At 39.3% G+C, this 13,684-nt stretch overlaps 1 protein-coding gene across 11 annotated transcripts in view; it reads right to left on the bottom strand.

The window, feature by feature from the left end:
- Positions 1–13,684, bottom strand: part of QTGAL (queuosine-tRNA galactosyltransferase) — a 268,261-nt gene that overhangs the window by 65,058 nt on the left and 189,519 nt on the right. For 8 of the 11 annotated variants that reach the window (XM_078385931.1, XM_078385930.1, XM_020785917.3 and 5 more), the window contains one exon: positions 6,797–6,892. The exons of the other annotated variants lie outside the window; for them this stretch is intronic. In XM_078385931.1, the coding sequence (XP_078242057.1) occupies positions 6,797–6,892 (96 nt within the window). The remainder of the gene's footprint in view (positions 1–6,796; positions 6,893–13,684) is intronic. 11 annotated transcript variants of the gene reach the window in all.

Raw genomic sequence — 13,684 nt, 5'->3', positions numbered from 1 at the left:
AGAGCAATGGAAGACCATGTATAACCGCTGTGAAAATAGTTGTAGAAAACAAAGCCAGAAAGTTGCCAAATGGCCAGAAATCTGGGGCTGATGACTAGGCATCTATCCCCTACCCCTGCCTGTAAGTTGACACTTGAATGGAAGCAGGAGGTTCATGATGTTGACTAGAACTGCATGCAGGACCAATTCACTTTTCCTTCTTCTAAAACTAAGTGCAAAAGGAAATGGCTACAACCTGTGCATTCACTCTTGGCCAGTTATTCATTAGTTTATGTCATGGTTTTCCAGCTGAACATCAAACTTCCAGTTGTGTTTACAAAAGAAGAAGAAGAAGAAGAAGCTACAGCAGCAACAGAGCCTCTTCATTGCTTGTGGACAGGACTGACCAGATGAACAAATCAGAAAATAAATAACGGGCAGCACAGCAACATAATAACACTGCATAAACTGGATTCATACCAAAAGTACTTCAAAAGATAGACATTACAAACTGGAAGTTCATTTTAACGCACTACAGCTGTAATCATAAGCATGCTTACTTGGGAGAAGGCCTCACTAGGGCCCACCTTTGAATAAACATGAACAGGATTGGACTGTTTGACTTAAACAATTAAGTCCAATATTGACTCTCAGAAAAGGTCAAAAGTGTTCTGGAGAGTGTATGCTAAATCCAGAAAAACAATAACAGCACGCGAACTGGAAAGAAAAAGATGCATAGGTCAATGTGTATCTGGCAGAGAACACATCCGACCTAAAAAGAAAATTGGCTCAATCTGCAGCAACACACTATAAATTGAACATTTAAGCATCTCTGAGCCAGAACAGCCCTCTGACAATAGCCTGCTGCCATTATCGTCAGGGGGTTGATCTTGAGGGCTCTCACAGTCATAGTGCCATATGCAAAGCCACCAATGACCACCTACACAGCAATCATAGATGTTTCAAATCACACTGCTCTTCCAAAAGCCGTTGCGAAAGACGTGTTTGAGGACGTGTTAGAACTCAACACATTAATGTCTAGGCCATTTAAAAAACAGCTTTCCTCAGAATTACACAAATCCAGTTAAGCCTCTTGCTAGCCGTGTGACCAAATGCCATGGTTATGTTCTGAAAGGCCTTTAAATCATCTTGACCCACTCCAAAAACAGGAAATCTGTGATGAAATTATAATTCCCCATTGTTTGGGAAATAAAGTTAAAGGATTACTCTTCTGAAACAGAAATATGCAAGCAGCCTTTAAACATGGAAGGGGTGTAATTAATTAAACATGGAAGGGGTGAAAATCCAATAATAGGATTGGGGTGATTACCTCAGCATGCTGAGTAACATGCTATCAAGGTTTGCTGTCAAGAATGCTTTTTTTAAAGGGGTTTGTCAACCTAATTTATTCGGGTCCAGCACTTCCTTTCTTGGACAAAAATCAAGCACTGATCTCTGTTCAATTTTACCCATAATGTGCCAAGAATATTCGAGTCTGCATTTTGTCTTGATTTTTCCCTAGAGGGCCTTGACAAATCATATGACAACTTTACAGTAATTTAATTCGGCTTCTCAAAAAACCAAAGCCAGACGCAAATGTCTTCCCATTTCAAATCTTTTAAAAAGCAACCAAAAATCCTCTTCCCACTTAAGCAAAATCAAGTTAACTTCATTTGCTAACTTCAGAAGAGTTTGAATAATCCTTACCACGACCTTGTTTGATGTGTGTCCTATACCTCATTCCTCCTGTTTTCTTCTTCTAGTTTCTCTTTCCTTATCAGTTGGGAGTCTTATTCCTCACTGTGCCTCTGTATACTATTGAGCAATCTGCACAGTCCCAGAGCAGAGTCAGAAGAAAGGGATGGCAAACTGCTTCTGAGTGTTCTATACTTAGAAAATCCTGGAAAGGTTCTCCATACAGTATATTGAAATCAATTTGATGGCACATAATTATTATTTATTTTTCTTCGTAAGGCTGCACTGAGGGGAGGCGGAGGGGAGGAGCGTTGCCTCATGGGAGATCACATCACAAAATTGTTACTTTTAGCTCTAGAATCTTCCGAGATCGTCAGCGCAGGCGCGGACTTTATCCATATGTGTGCATTCACAGAGGCCACGATGAAGAATTATTATTTATTTTTCTTCGTAAGGCTGGAGTGCTAAAGATGGAATCAGCATGTCGTACAATGATGCCCTAAACATTCAGAGTCTTTTAGATAAAGAAAAGTAAAGGCCAGAGATTTCAGTACATAGAATCGCAGAATTGAATCACAGAATTATGCAGCTAGAAGAAACCCAAAGGTCCTTGAGCTCAACTCCCTGCAGAAGGAAATCCCTGCTATAGTAAACCCTGACATATGGATACCCAACCTCCACTTAAAAACCTTCACTGAAGGAGACTCCACCGCCTCCTGAGTCAGTCTGTTTTCATTGCCAAACTGCTCTTCCTGTTAGGAAGTTCATCCCAACATTTCATCAATATTGCTTCTCTTGAAATTTCGTTTCATCACTTTGAGTCCTACCCTCTGGAGTTGGACAAAACAAGTTTGCTTCATCTTTAACATGATAGCTTTTCAAATACTTGAAGATGGCTTTCATGACACCTTTCATTCTTCTCTTCTCTGGGCCAAATAAGTCCATTCCCCTCAACCGTGCTTCACAGCATGGTTCATTTTGAGACCTTTGGTCTGGTAATGTACCTGCCCTTCTTTAGACATGTTCCAATTTCTCTATATTCTTCTTAAACTCTGGTGCCCAGAACTAGATAAAGTATTCCAGGTAAGATCCAAGCCGAGTATAAAATTATATCTTTCTTATCATCAGATGAATCCATCCCATGATCTGTGTGTGTGTGTCTTGATTTAGAGGAGGCAAGACTAGAACAGTGATTCAAATTGGGTTAAACTGGATGCCTCCTCTGACAGTGGGAAGTTCCTTTGGTCCCCTGTGTCACTCACAATTGTATTAGTGGAGACTGACTGGTAGAAGACCAGGCAAGAACTGTGAATCATTCAGAGAAGTTATAGACAATTTGGTTTTGGCACACAGAAGTTTCCATTAATTTCTCATGGCACACACTTTAGAAAATACCATTACTGTACACACAAACCTCTTCATTCTGCCCTATCTTAACATAGCCTCTTGAGCATTTAAGGCTGCTGAGCATATTTTGCATTAAAAGAAAAACTAATGCGTGCCCAAGAACCAAAATGTTACCATTCACCTAGATCATGCAAATATGCATTTATTTTGCCTATTACACACAATTCACTGTTTTTTAAAACTACTTGAGGAGGGAAAAAGAGCTTATTCAGAACCTTAAGTCCATTCTCCCCAATACAGTAAATGTTGGGCAGAATCCTGGTCATAAATAGGGAGTGTAACAGAGCCATACCCAGAGCATTCCACATATCCTCCAATGATCTCCAACTTGGAAATCGCTCTGTTCAAAATAAAAGGAATTTCCACTTGCATAAGTGTTAGTGGATTCCCCTCATGTGAGCAGCAGCAAAGGAGGTAACAAGTGCAAAACCAACAGTTGTGTGTAAGAGAAAGGAGGTGCATAATTCTGGCTTTAACGTTTAGTGGCTATGCAAAGTATAATTACTGTACTAAAAACTTGTTTTACAAAAATGGTCTTGAAAAGAAAAGCATAGAGATCTCAACAGACTGCATTATAAAGGAATTTAACAAAACCAGGCTCTTTTGGAATTGACCCAAATAACCCTGGACTAGAAATGGGCCAAAATTATATAAATACATACTCTATGTAAATATTACGCAGTGACCACTGTTATTTTCTTATGTCTGCATGTAAAGTTCAATTCCTCAATTGGCAAAATTCTCACAAGAAAAGTAGCAAAAGGTCCCTACCACTACCACAGTACATGTTCCGCAAAGGCTTGGAGACATGGAGAAATCTTCCACTGATATATATATTTGACTATTTCTGGACATATAATGGCCATTTGTTATAGGTATACTTTGAATCATGGACACAAACAACAAATAAACTTGTGGCACTTTATAGATGAACAAACAGCTTTGTCGCAGAATAAACATTTTTAGAGCAGAAACTGCTTGAGCAGCCCATGAAAGATTCTGCACAATAAACTGATTTGCCCCCACAATGGTGCTACAAAACTATTTCAATAAAAACAACAAAGGGACTAATGGACGTATGTGGCTTGGATACTTTCTTATATGCAGTATAGCATAATCCATTACAGTCCCTTTTTTTAAATGGGGAGATTCTATCAAAGCGCTGTGGAAAAGCTTTTGACTATGCATTCTAAGTGTATTATGTAATAAGATCCTCCATTCATGTCTCTAGTGTATGCCTTGTATTCCAACATTGGAAGAGCAGGTGTACAGATTTAGTCACAAATGAGAAATCCAGGTTGCTGCTATGGAAACTATTTGGTGCACAGAATTACTGGAATGTAGACACTTCAGTCTGTTTCTCTATTTACTGGCAGCAACAGAACACCTACAAGTTACTCCACTACATACTAAAGGAGAGAATGGAGGTAATCACTTAACATAGCACATTAAGCCAGTTCCGTCCCTATTATAGTTATGGTTCCTCTTCTTTTGTAATGTTCTTCCTAGTCTTAAGGACATAGGAAGTTGCATTATACTCAAACTGTTGATCTGTGCAGAGCAGTTCTGCCAACATTGATGGGCAGCGGCTCTCAAGGTTTTTGACCAAGATTTTCCCCCCAGCAGTACCAGGAAACAACTCAGATTGAATCTTGGATCTTCTGCACAAAAACAGGTGTTCTACTGCTGAGTTAGAGTCACTCCACAAATCATTCTTCTTTGCGCCTTGTTTCAAGCTCATTGCTGCACTGCCAACTCAGCCACTATTCTGTTTTTAGAACAATAATGGCCAATATTATTAATTTTACCTTGCTGTATCTCAGGACATACTGTACATTTCTAGAATAGAAGCTGTCTGATCAGCCCCTGAAAGGCATCCATCCATCCATCCATCCATCCATCCATCCATCCATCCATCCATCCATCCATCCATCCATCCATCCATCTTCACCCCACGTTTCTCCTTGAAAAGGACCCAAGGCAGTTTACAACATTGAAAAATAATATTTAAAGCTGAAAACAATGAGTATATAACGGTGATTAACATCATTAAAAGACAATATTTGAAGCTAAAAACAATGAGTATAAAGAGGCATCTTATATCATTAAAAGTCAATATTAAGACAGAGATCAATAAGTATACAAATATTTTTTAAATGCCACTGAGAAATGGAAAACACAAATATGAAAAAATCAAGTACTACTAAACATCCAGTCAAAGCAGTAATACATAACAATCCATTGAAAAATCACACACAAGTAAGTAGTTACTGAGGAAAGGCCTGCCTGAAGAGAAAAGTCTTTGCCCGCTTGCGGAAGGACAGCAAAGATGGGTCCAGCCTGGACTCCTGTGGGAGGGAATTCCAAAGGAGCAGCAATAGAGAAGGTCCTCTCCCATGTCCTCATCAGATGCACTTGTGAAGGTGGCGGGACTGAGAGAAAGGCCTCTCCTGGTGATCTTAACACCCAAGCCAGCTCATAATGGGAGATACAGTCTTTAAGAAAGTTTGGACCCAGGCCATTTAGGGCTTTATAAGTTAAAACCAGCACATTAAATTGTGCCCGGTAACTGATTGGCAACCAGCAGAACTGCTGTTAACAAGGGGTTTATGTGATCCCTGTACCCAGAGCCAGTCAGCACTCTGGCTGTTGCATTTTGAAGTTTCCTGACACTTTCCTTCAGCAGCCTCACACAGAGCATGTTACAGTAATCCAGCTGGAAAGTAACTAGGGTATGTGCCACAGTGGCCAAATCGGAACAAGGCAACAAGGCCCACAATAGTACTCTTGCTGGGGCTTTGTGTTTCTCAGAACTGTGACCATCAGCAGCCATTCTATTCAATCATACGTGTGTGTGTGTGTGTGTGTGTGTGTGTGTGTGTGTGTGTGTGTGTGTGTGTGTGTGTGTGTGTGTGTGTGTGTGTGTGTGTGTGTGTGTGTGAGAGAGAGAGAGAGAGAGAGAGAGAGAGAGAGAGAGAGAGAGAGAGAGAGAGAGGTGCCTCTTCCATCAACTTGGCTGGGTTCACGTGTCATTTATTGCTTTCAGTGGCCCCTTCTGCCTACTACTTTCACACAGAATAGAAGTTAAACTTACAAAATTAAAGCCACTAGCTTTAAAAGGAGAGTAGATGAAATTGGTGAGAACAGGTTTGACAATGACTATGAATCCTTGTATTGTGAGCCTCGAGGGGACAGAACCTATTACTACTGAGATGACTGCTGTAAAGCTACTCAGACCTCACACGGTAGAATGGCTTCTAAATCAAACAGTCAGCCAGCCAGTCAGTCAAACAATGACAAAACCCTATTGCTTAGAGTATGCACGTTGAATCAATGAGGATTTGGGGAATCAACCCTTCCATAAGTCCCATTGAATCAAATGGCCCTACTCTAACTGCAGCTTAGTTTAGTATAATGTGTAACAGTTCCTAAACACAACTGCCATTTCCTAGCAAAAACAAGAAAGCACTAGTGTAGTTACATCAGGCTGTATATAAGCTGCAACAGTACTGGACTAGGGATAGCTTGGACACAGCTGTTAACCTCTCTTAACTACCGGAATGCACTCTGAGATGGACTGACTCATTACCACAACCATATGCAACTGGAACAATATTTTCTTGTTTTCATTTTTGCTACGAAATGCCATCTGTACTCTACAGGTATCTGTGTGATGCAGCACACTCAAGGTTAGGTTCTCCTTCACAGTACTTACCTTTCCTCCCTCATCAAATCTGCCCAAGTGACAAAACCACTCTCGGGAACAGAACCAAGTTGGCATAATTACTGTTGGTCCATGGGAAGTAAAAATCTGGAAACAGCAAAAAAAAAAAAAATACCCACATGGTTACAAAGAAATATATGCAATTCCTAATAAGTATATACTGTACTCCAAACAAAAAGCCCTTTCCTGCAAATATTCAGAGCCACTTTGTGCATTATAATTTCCATCACAAATGTTTATCTCCATTTTATAAACCAGGCTGGACAGTGTAGGGATCATTTTTTTAAAGATGGTGAGATTTTATTTTTCTGAGTTCAAGGCCACAGAAGGGTAGGGAACAGACTAAGACTGGTGATGTAGTGTGAGAGAAGGTTTTGACTCCTTTTCTCATGGTTTCTCCTGTATGTTTCCTACTAAGCAAATAAAAACCTTTTAGAAGGTGCAGTGAGGGGATTCAGACAAAGTACTTCTTTCTTTTTATTTTAAATCACAGTTCCTTAGTATTATTCTTCTAATTTAGCAAGCCGCACATTTCCATGGCCGTTTCAAACTGAATACACACAGAGAAAAGAAAAACAAACCTCAGGATCTATAAACTCCCTGAGACTTGCTTAGTTTGGACCTCAAGTATGGGTACGCTCAAGGCACAAAATCCCCAAGCATTATGATAGATAGGATGCTGTGCAAATACTAATAGTTTACAGGGATTAATTTACATTTCATACACATAATTTCATCACTGCATACTATGTTTAATTTATGAAGCAGCCCTCAGACATCAGCTTTACAGTGGGGTTCTCCAGAAGGTCTGAACTTGACCAGTTACAAACAAACCAGAACTAACCACCAACAAAATGCTGTTTTACAGACAAACCAAGCAGAAGGTACTGAACGTGTTTAGTGCTACACAACAATAAATGTTGACAACTGCTTACCTTATTTTTATATAATATCTATAAAAATTAGGAAAATTAGGAAAAAAGTTTTGAACAGTTTAGTGTAAACATAAGGAAATAAGAGGAGGGAAAAAAAGAGGGGAGGCAGAGAGAGTCCAGATTTACTGTTGATTACTTACGTCAGCTTAAGAGCAACTGCATAACTGGCATGGCCAACGGCTGCTGGTTAACACATCATGAGTAGTGCATGGCAGGCAAAAGTGACCACTTGTTAATTAGGACCAGTTTGCCAATGCAGTTTATGCTACTGCACGGATGTCAGCGTAATTAACCTATAGGGTTCTAGTCAGAGAATGAGAGTCTGTCTGATTGACTGACTTTTGATATAGGGTAAGAATGAATCTGACTGACATTAGCATATGGGGATATTAAATGAACGAGACCCCTGATTTTTGTCATTTTGACTGATGACAGCTTCTGTAACACCAACAAAATCAGAAAGGTTTATAACCATGCTTTTCTGCTTTAAACAAATATATCTCAAACCTAGCACTGAGAGAAACCAGAATATCCAGATTATGTAAGGTAAACTTATTGTTTCTATTAATACAAGACAAAATGCTAGCATGTTTGCAAGTTAATCTTGTTGGGGGGAAAGCTAAAGAAGCATTTGCACCCTGCCTTAAGTACTACACATACAGGCACTTATTCAAGGCGGTTGTTAAGACCAGTGGTTCTTAACCTTTGTTACTCGGATGCTTTTGAACTGCAACTCCCAGAAACCCCAGTCAGGACAACTGGTGGTGAAGGCTTCTGGGAGTTACAGTCCAAAACTCCTGAGTAACCCAAGGTTAAGAACCAGTGGTTTAGACAAAGAAAGACTGAAAAAGTGGTACTGCCTTCTCTTCATTCTTCAATGAAAATATTCCATCATAATTTATAGGAGCATCAAACCATTATGCAAAATGTTTAAATCCTGACTACAATACACCTTCATAAAACTCTAGTAACGTACTTAAATTTCAAGAGGTATGAAGTACACAGTATCACTGAAGTTGCTTGCGTTTTATCATCATCCTGAGCAAGCAGGAGGCTGGATACTATTGTTGTTGTGTTGTGTGCCATTAAGTCGCTTCCAATTTACAGAGACTTTAAGTATTTGCCTACCATTAAAGTTTAGTTTTCATATATTTTTATATTTTCTTACAGTTTTTTTTTGTAGTTGTAAGATCTTTGTATTTTCACAACAACTTTGAAGTATTTTTGTGCTTATGGAACACAGAAGTAGTGTAGAATTAAACAAGCTTATGTTGCCTGGAATTACTGCAACAGGGAGAAGATTTATACCATGATGTATTTAGATATGATTGGCAATTATTGTTTTATTTCATACTGGAGTTAACCTTTTTGTGGTATAATTGCCAGCTGTGATGAACATGGGCTTCTGATTTTTCCCTAGAGGTCTATAAATTTTATTAAGGGCTATTAAGGAGATGTCCAGGCTTCAGAATCCCTGATGTAACAAACCCACCTCAAGCACTATGTGATAGTGGAAAGGTGGAGCAGAAAGATGATGATGATAACAGTACAAGAAATGAAATTTTTAAAAGAACAAATAAAATGAGTAGTATTTACAAAAACACCAAAATACTAGGAAATGTCTTAAAATAAAACTTAAATTCTGAAACGACAGTAAAACAATAAATATATATGCCAATATACTGTTGGCATGAAGAACACAAAAACTAATTTTAAAAAAATAAAAAGACATTGCTGATTTGAATTTTAAGAGATTCTCTTATCTGTTTTGTCTGATTCAACATTGCTGATTTGAATTTTAAGAGATCCTCTTATCTGTTTTGTCTGATTCAACATTGCTGATTTGAATTTTAAGAGATTCTCTTATCTGTTTTGTCTGATTCAACATATCAAAAGGCATAATTAAGAAAAAACAACAACAGCCTGGCCTCCTTCAGCTGAAGATTTCAGCTGAAATCTTGTTGCTTAGTGCAGTAAATCAGACCAGAGTAGATAACTGAATCAGTGCGGATTTACTGAGTCACCTCCTCTGCATCTTTCATTGATTCAAGTGGGCTTAATCTAGGATGCAGTTTACTACGCTGTAGTAAAACAGCTAAAGTAGACCCAAGTGCATTAACAGAGGAGATGACTCAGCAAATCTTCACTCATTTAATGAGTGCAGTTTACAATGCAATTCACTCTAGTGCAATTGACTATGCTGAGCAACAGGATTTCAGCCTTTAGGTGTCCTGGGAGTAAAGGAAATTGTTAGTTACTTGCTTTGTTCTCACAGCATTTTGCAGCTATGGACTGGGAAAGGTGTTTGTTGGATGTTCTGTCTCATGTATGAACTGAAATGGCTCTGGATATTATGCACCTTGACCTGGAGAGTTAGAGAATTCAATTTGTTGTGCCATTTCAGGGAGCACATTACTCTAATGGATCACAAGATTGAAACTTACATGAAATGTACATGCTTTTATGGTGCTGCTGACTCTCTCCCCATGCCCCATCCCACAGCTTTTGATAGTCTCAGTAAAAACCACTCTTATATTAAAAATACCTATTTGAATGAAATAATAACAAAGCAGAATATTACTACAACATGAGGGCAATAAAAGTTTCAGCTTTCTAAATCCAAAACATTTTGTTCCACTATGTTTTAAACCTATAAGATATATTTAAGCTGCCTGATTACCTAACATTGACTCAAATGATAGGGTAAAATACAGTATTTCACAGAATCTTAAAATTATAGTACACTCGCTCCAACAAAAGGCATGGTAAAATGAACAGCCTATAAACTCCAACATATTATTTAAAAGGAATTCTGTAACTTCTGATTGGCAGGATGATTATATTTATGTGTTAAAAATATACAAACACCACTTTCTTTTTTACTTAAAACAAGCCAAGTCCATCGACAAGGGCTCATATTCCAGATTTAGATGACATTCTTACAACTCTGCTTCAGATGACATCACAATACATTTCACAAAATGCAAGGCAGAATTTTCCACCCTCCCTTGCCCCAAGGAGTACTTACAATTCATAAATAAGTCTCTTGGGGGGGGGGACTGATTATTCATAATCAAGTCAGAGGTTACACCACTTGTTTTCCATTGGAACAGCAGGAGTGAAGCGGACACAGGATCTACATACTGTATCAACATTTTCCCCAGAAAATTAACTCTTGACCGAAGCATTGGTGGATGCAGATGTGTGTGTGCTGATAGTGGCTTTTAAAACTCATACTAAGAGTATTCACACTTTCTCTGCAAAGCACAGTGTTTGCAGGTACACGTTTTCCTACAACACACACAAGAAAGGTTCCCCACAACATGTATATCATAAAATACTTGGCGTCACAAATCTGGAAAATGTATTGGTCAAGGGACCCCAAGGCAGTTTAAAGGACATGTTCATTTCAGGTCATACATCGTGTGTTCACTAGAACAAACAGCAGTGTTTAACAATGGCATTTATATATAACACTAAATACCATAATTATATTTGCAGGATGAGGTGTGAGATAAGAGTGTGCATGGCAAAAATAGTTCATATTTCTTTTGTATTGGAGTCTTTGGGGGCTACTCTTTCATTTTCATTAAAACTCATTTTCATTAAAATGAAATCGAAAACCTCTTTTGTTTTACATGAAAGGGAAAAGCCTCTTTTGGGGTTTCTGCTTGTGTCCCCCAATTGGGCTTTCTGCCACTTCAACCTACAGAGGCAAGGCAACAGAGAATGAGACACTTCCAAAAGTGGCCAACAGTACATGAAGAAGAAAAATCAATAACAATTCACTGCCATCCACCTTGGACAACAGAAACCTTTTGGCTTAGGGAGCAAAAGAGCCAAAAAGCAAGGAAGCAGCAGATTTCTTTGTGTCTAGCAAGCACCAAAAATGATCCAGGAAAGGAAAGGATTTTTTTAAAAAGCGTGTTGGCAGGAATCCCCAAAGATATGTGGAGGATTTTAAATATAATTCCAAGGAGTGAACGAGCACATGGAGCAAAAACAATCCAAAGAAATGGAGACCTCCCAAAAAACCCAAGAGAAAAAGAGCAAAAAACCAAAAGATTGAAAGTACAGTAGGTAGGTAGACAGGCAGGCAGGCAACAATCCAAGATGGAAGGCATCAGAAACACAGCACACAAGTAATCCCACAAGGAACCAGTTAAGCAAAAATAACTCCTTACTGGGTTCCAGGCTCTTGGGCAGATTCAAAATCGCTGCTTCCCTCAGATATTTTGATTGGTTGCTAACAAGGCTTGGAATGCTATTAGACGAAAAAAATTCTTAGGCAATATGAATTGACATTATTCCTACTGCACAGACAGATCCGACCCAACAGGATTTTGGCTACTGTAAAACAGGACATTTTATATTGTATGGAAACTTCAACATTACTGTATATGGATGTTTCAATACTGTAACCTGTATGGATGGGGAACAATTCATTTAGAAATTTTTGATTTTCTGAGACTGTTGTGTATTTTGGCAAGGATACACATTCAGTTTCCTGAATTACTTAAAGTTCCAACTTGTGATTAATGCACAAAACAATGTGGACTAATTAGCTGCAGTTGGACCCTAGGAAACAAAAGTCTCATTGTCAGCAGATCCCAAATCATGCTGAAGATGCAGTTCCCACTTGCTGAGAAGCATCCGGATCTTGAGACCATTTATACAGCAAATGGCATTCTGGTGCAAAATAACTAGGTCAGGGATACCACATCCCTGACATTGAAGACACATGACAGGAGATGCATCTCAGAGCACGGGAACTATTTCTCAAAATGCCCAAACCCAATCATATTCAGAGCCTAAGAGCAAGGACTTCTCTCATGCACTCTCGTGGCAAAGGTAGCAGGCAGAGATTAATTTCCGCTACCATTCAAGCTTTTCTGAAACCCATGCACATGGAAGCTTTTGAGACATGGGGTCTTTATTATCTTTTTAAAATATGCACACGGAAGCAGAGTTACACCACCCCACACTTCACCCTTTAGCCCAATGATGGTTGGGTCCTTCTTTCCACAACCATGCCACTCCACAAGCTTCCACAACCACATAAAAGAGATCCGAGCCATGGTCTGCAAAAACTGTATTATTAACATATGGAAGATCCTGGAATTGCCCCCCCCCTTTCAAACCCATTTTGGACTCAGTTCCAAACCCAAACAGAACAGGACAGTTTCTACCCACTAATTAAGGTTTAAATTTCTAGGGGACACTATCTGGAGTTTCGGAGTTTGGTCAAATCACCATGTCAACCGATACCCAGTTCTTCCTCTCTCTTCTTTCCCCCAATTGATGTTAAAGAGGATGTGGAAGTCCTCAATTGCTGTCCAGATGCAATTCATTTGGTGAGGGAAGAAATTCAGGGTTAATCCAGACAAGACAGAATTCCCAGTCTCTGCAGAAGAACCAATCTGGGTTTGGGACTACAACCTGTTCTGGGTGGCGCTCTGAATGACCAGGTATGCAGCTTGGAGGTACTGTTCAATCCTGCATTGCTTCTATGAGGCAACTGTGGCTAGTCATACCGTATCTTTGCCTGATTCAGGTGTTGCATCAGCTGTACCCTTCCTAAATTACACGTATTGGACCACAGTGACTCACAACTTAAATTATCTCTTAAAAATATACTGCCCATGAAAGGTGCTTGGAAGCCGTGGCTAGTCCAAAATGTGGTAGCTAGGCTGCCGCCTGATGCGCACTTAAGACACCTTGTACCACCCGTCCTGAACTAATTATATTGAGTTTTAATTTATTTTCAAGCTCAATTGAAGCTATGGGTTTTGACAGACAAACCCTGAAATAGCTTGGAACACAGCTATCGAAAAGGATGTCTCCTCCTTTTCTGCCTGCCAGAATTTGAGCTCTCCAACAGAAGCAAGTCCCATCAATTTGAAGAAGGAAGGCTGGGAAGGTCCATGAGATAACAGCATTCTTT

Source organism: Pogona vitticeps, chromosome 2 (genome assembly GCF_051106095.1).
Source record: "Pogona vitticeps strain Pit_001003342236 chromosome 2, PviZW2.1, whole genome shotgun sequence".
Classification (NCBI taxonomy): Eukaryota; Metazoa; Chordata; class Lepidosauria; order Squamata; family Agamidae; genus Pogona; species Pogona vitticeps.
The sequence above is the reverse complement of the archived record's forward strand: the minus strand, read 5'-3'. Positions and strand labels throughout refer to the sequence as shown.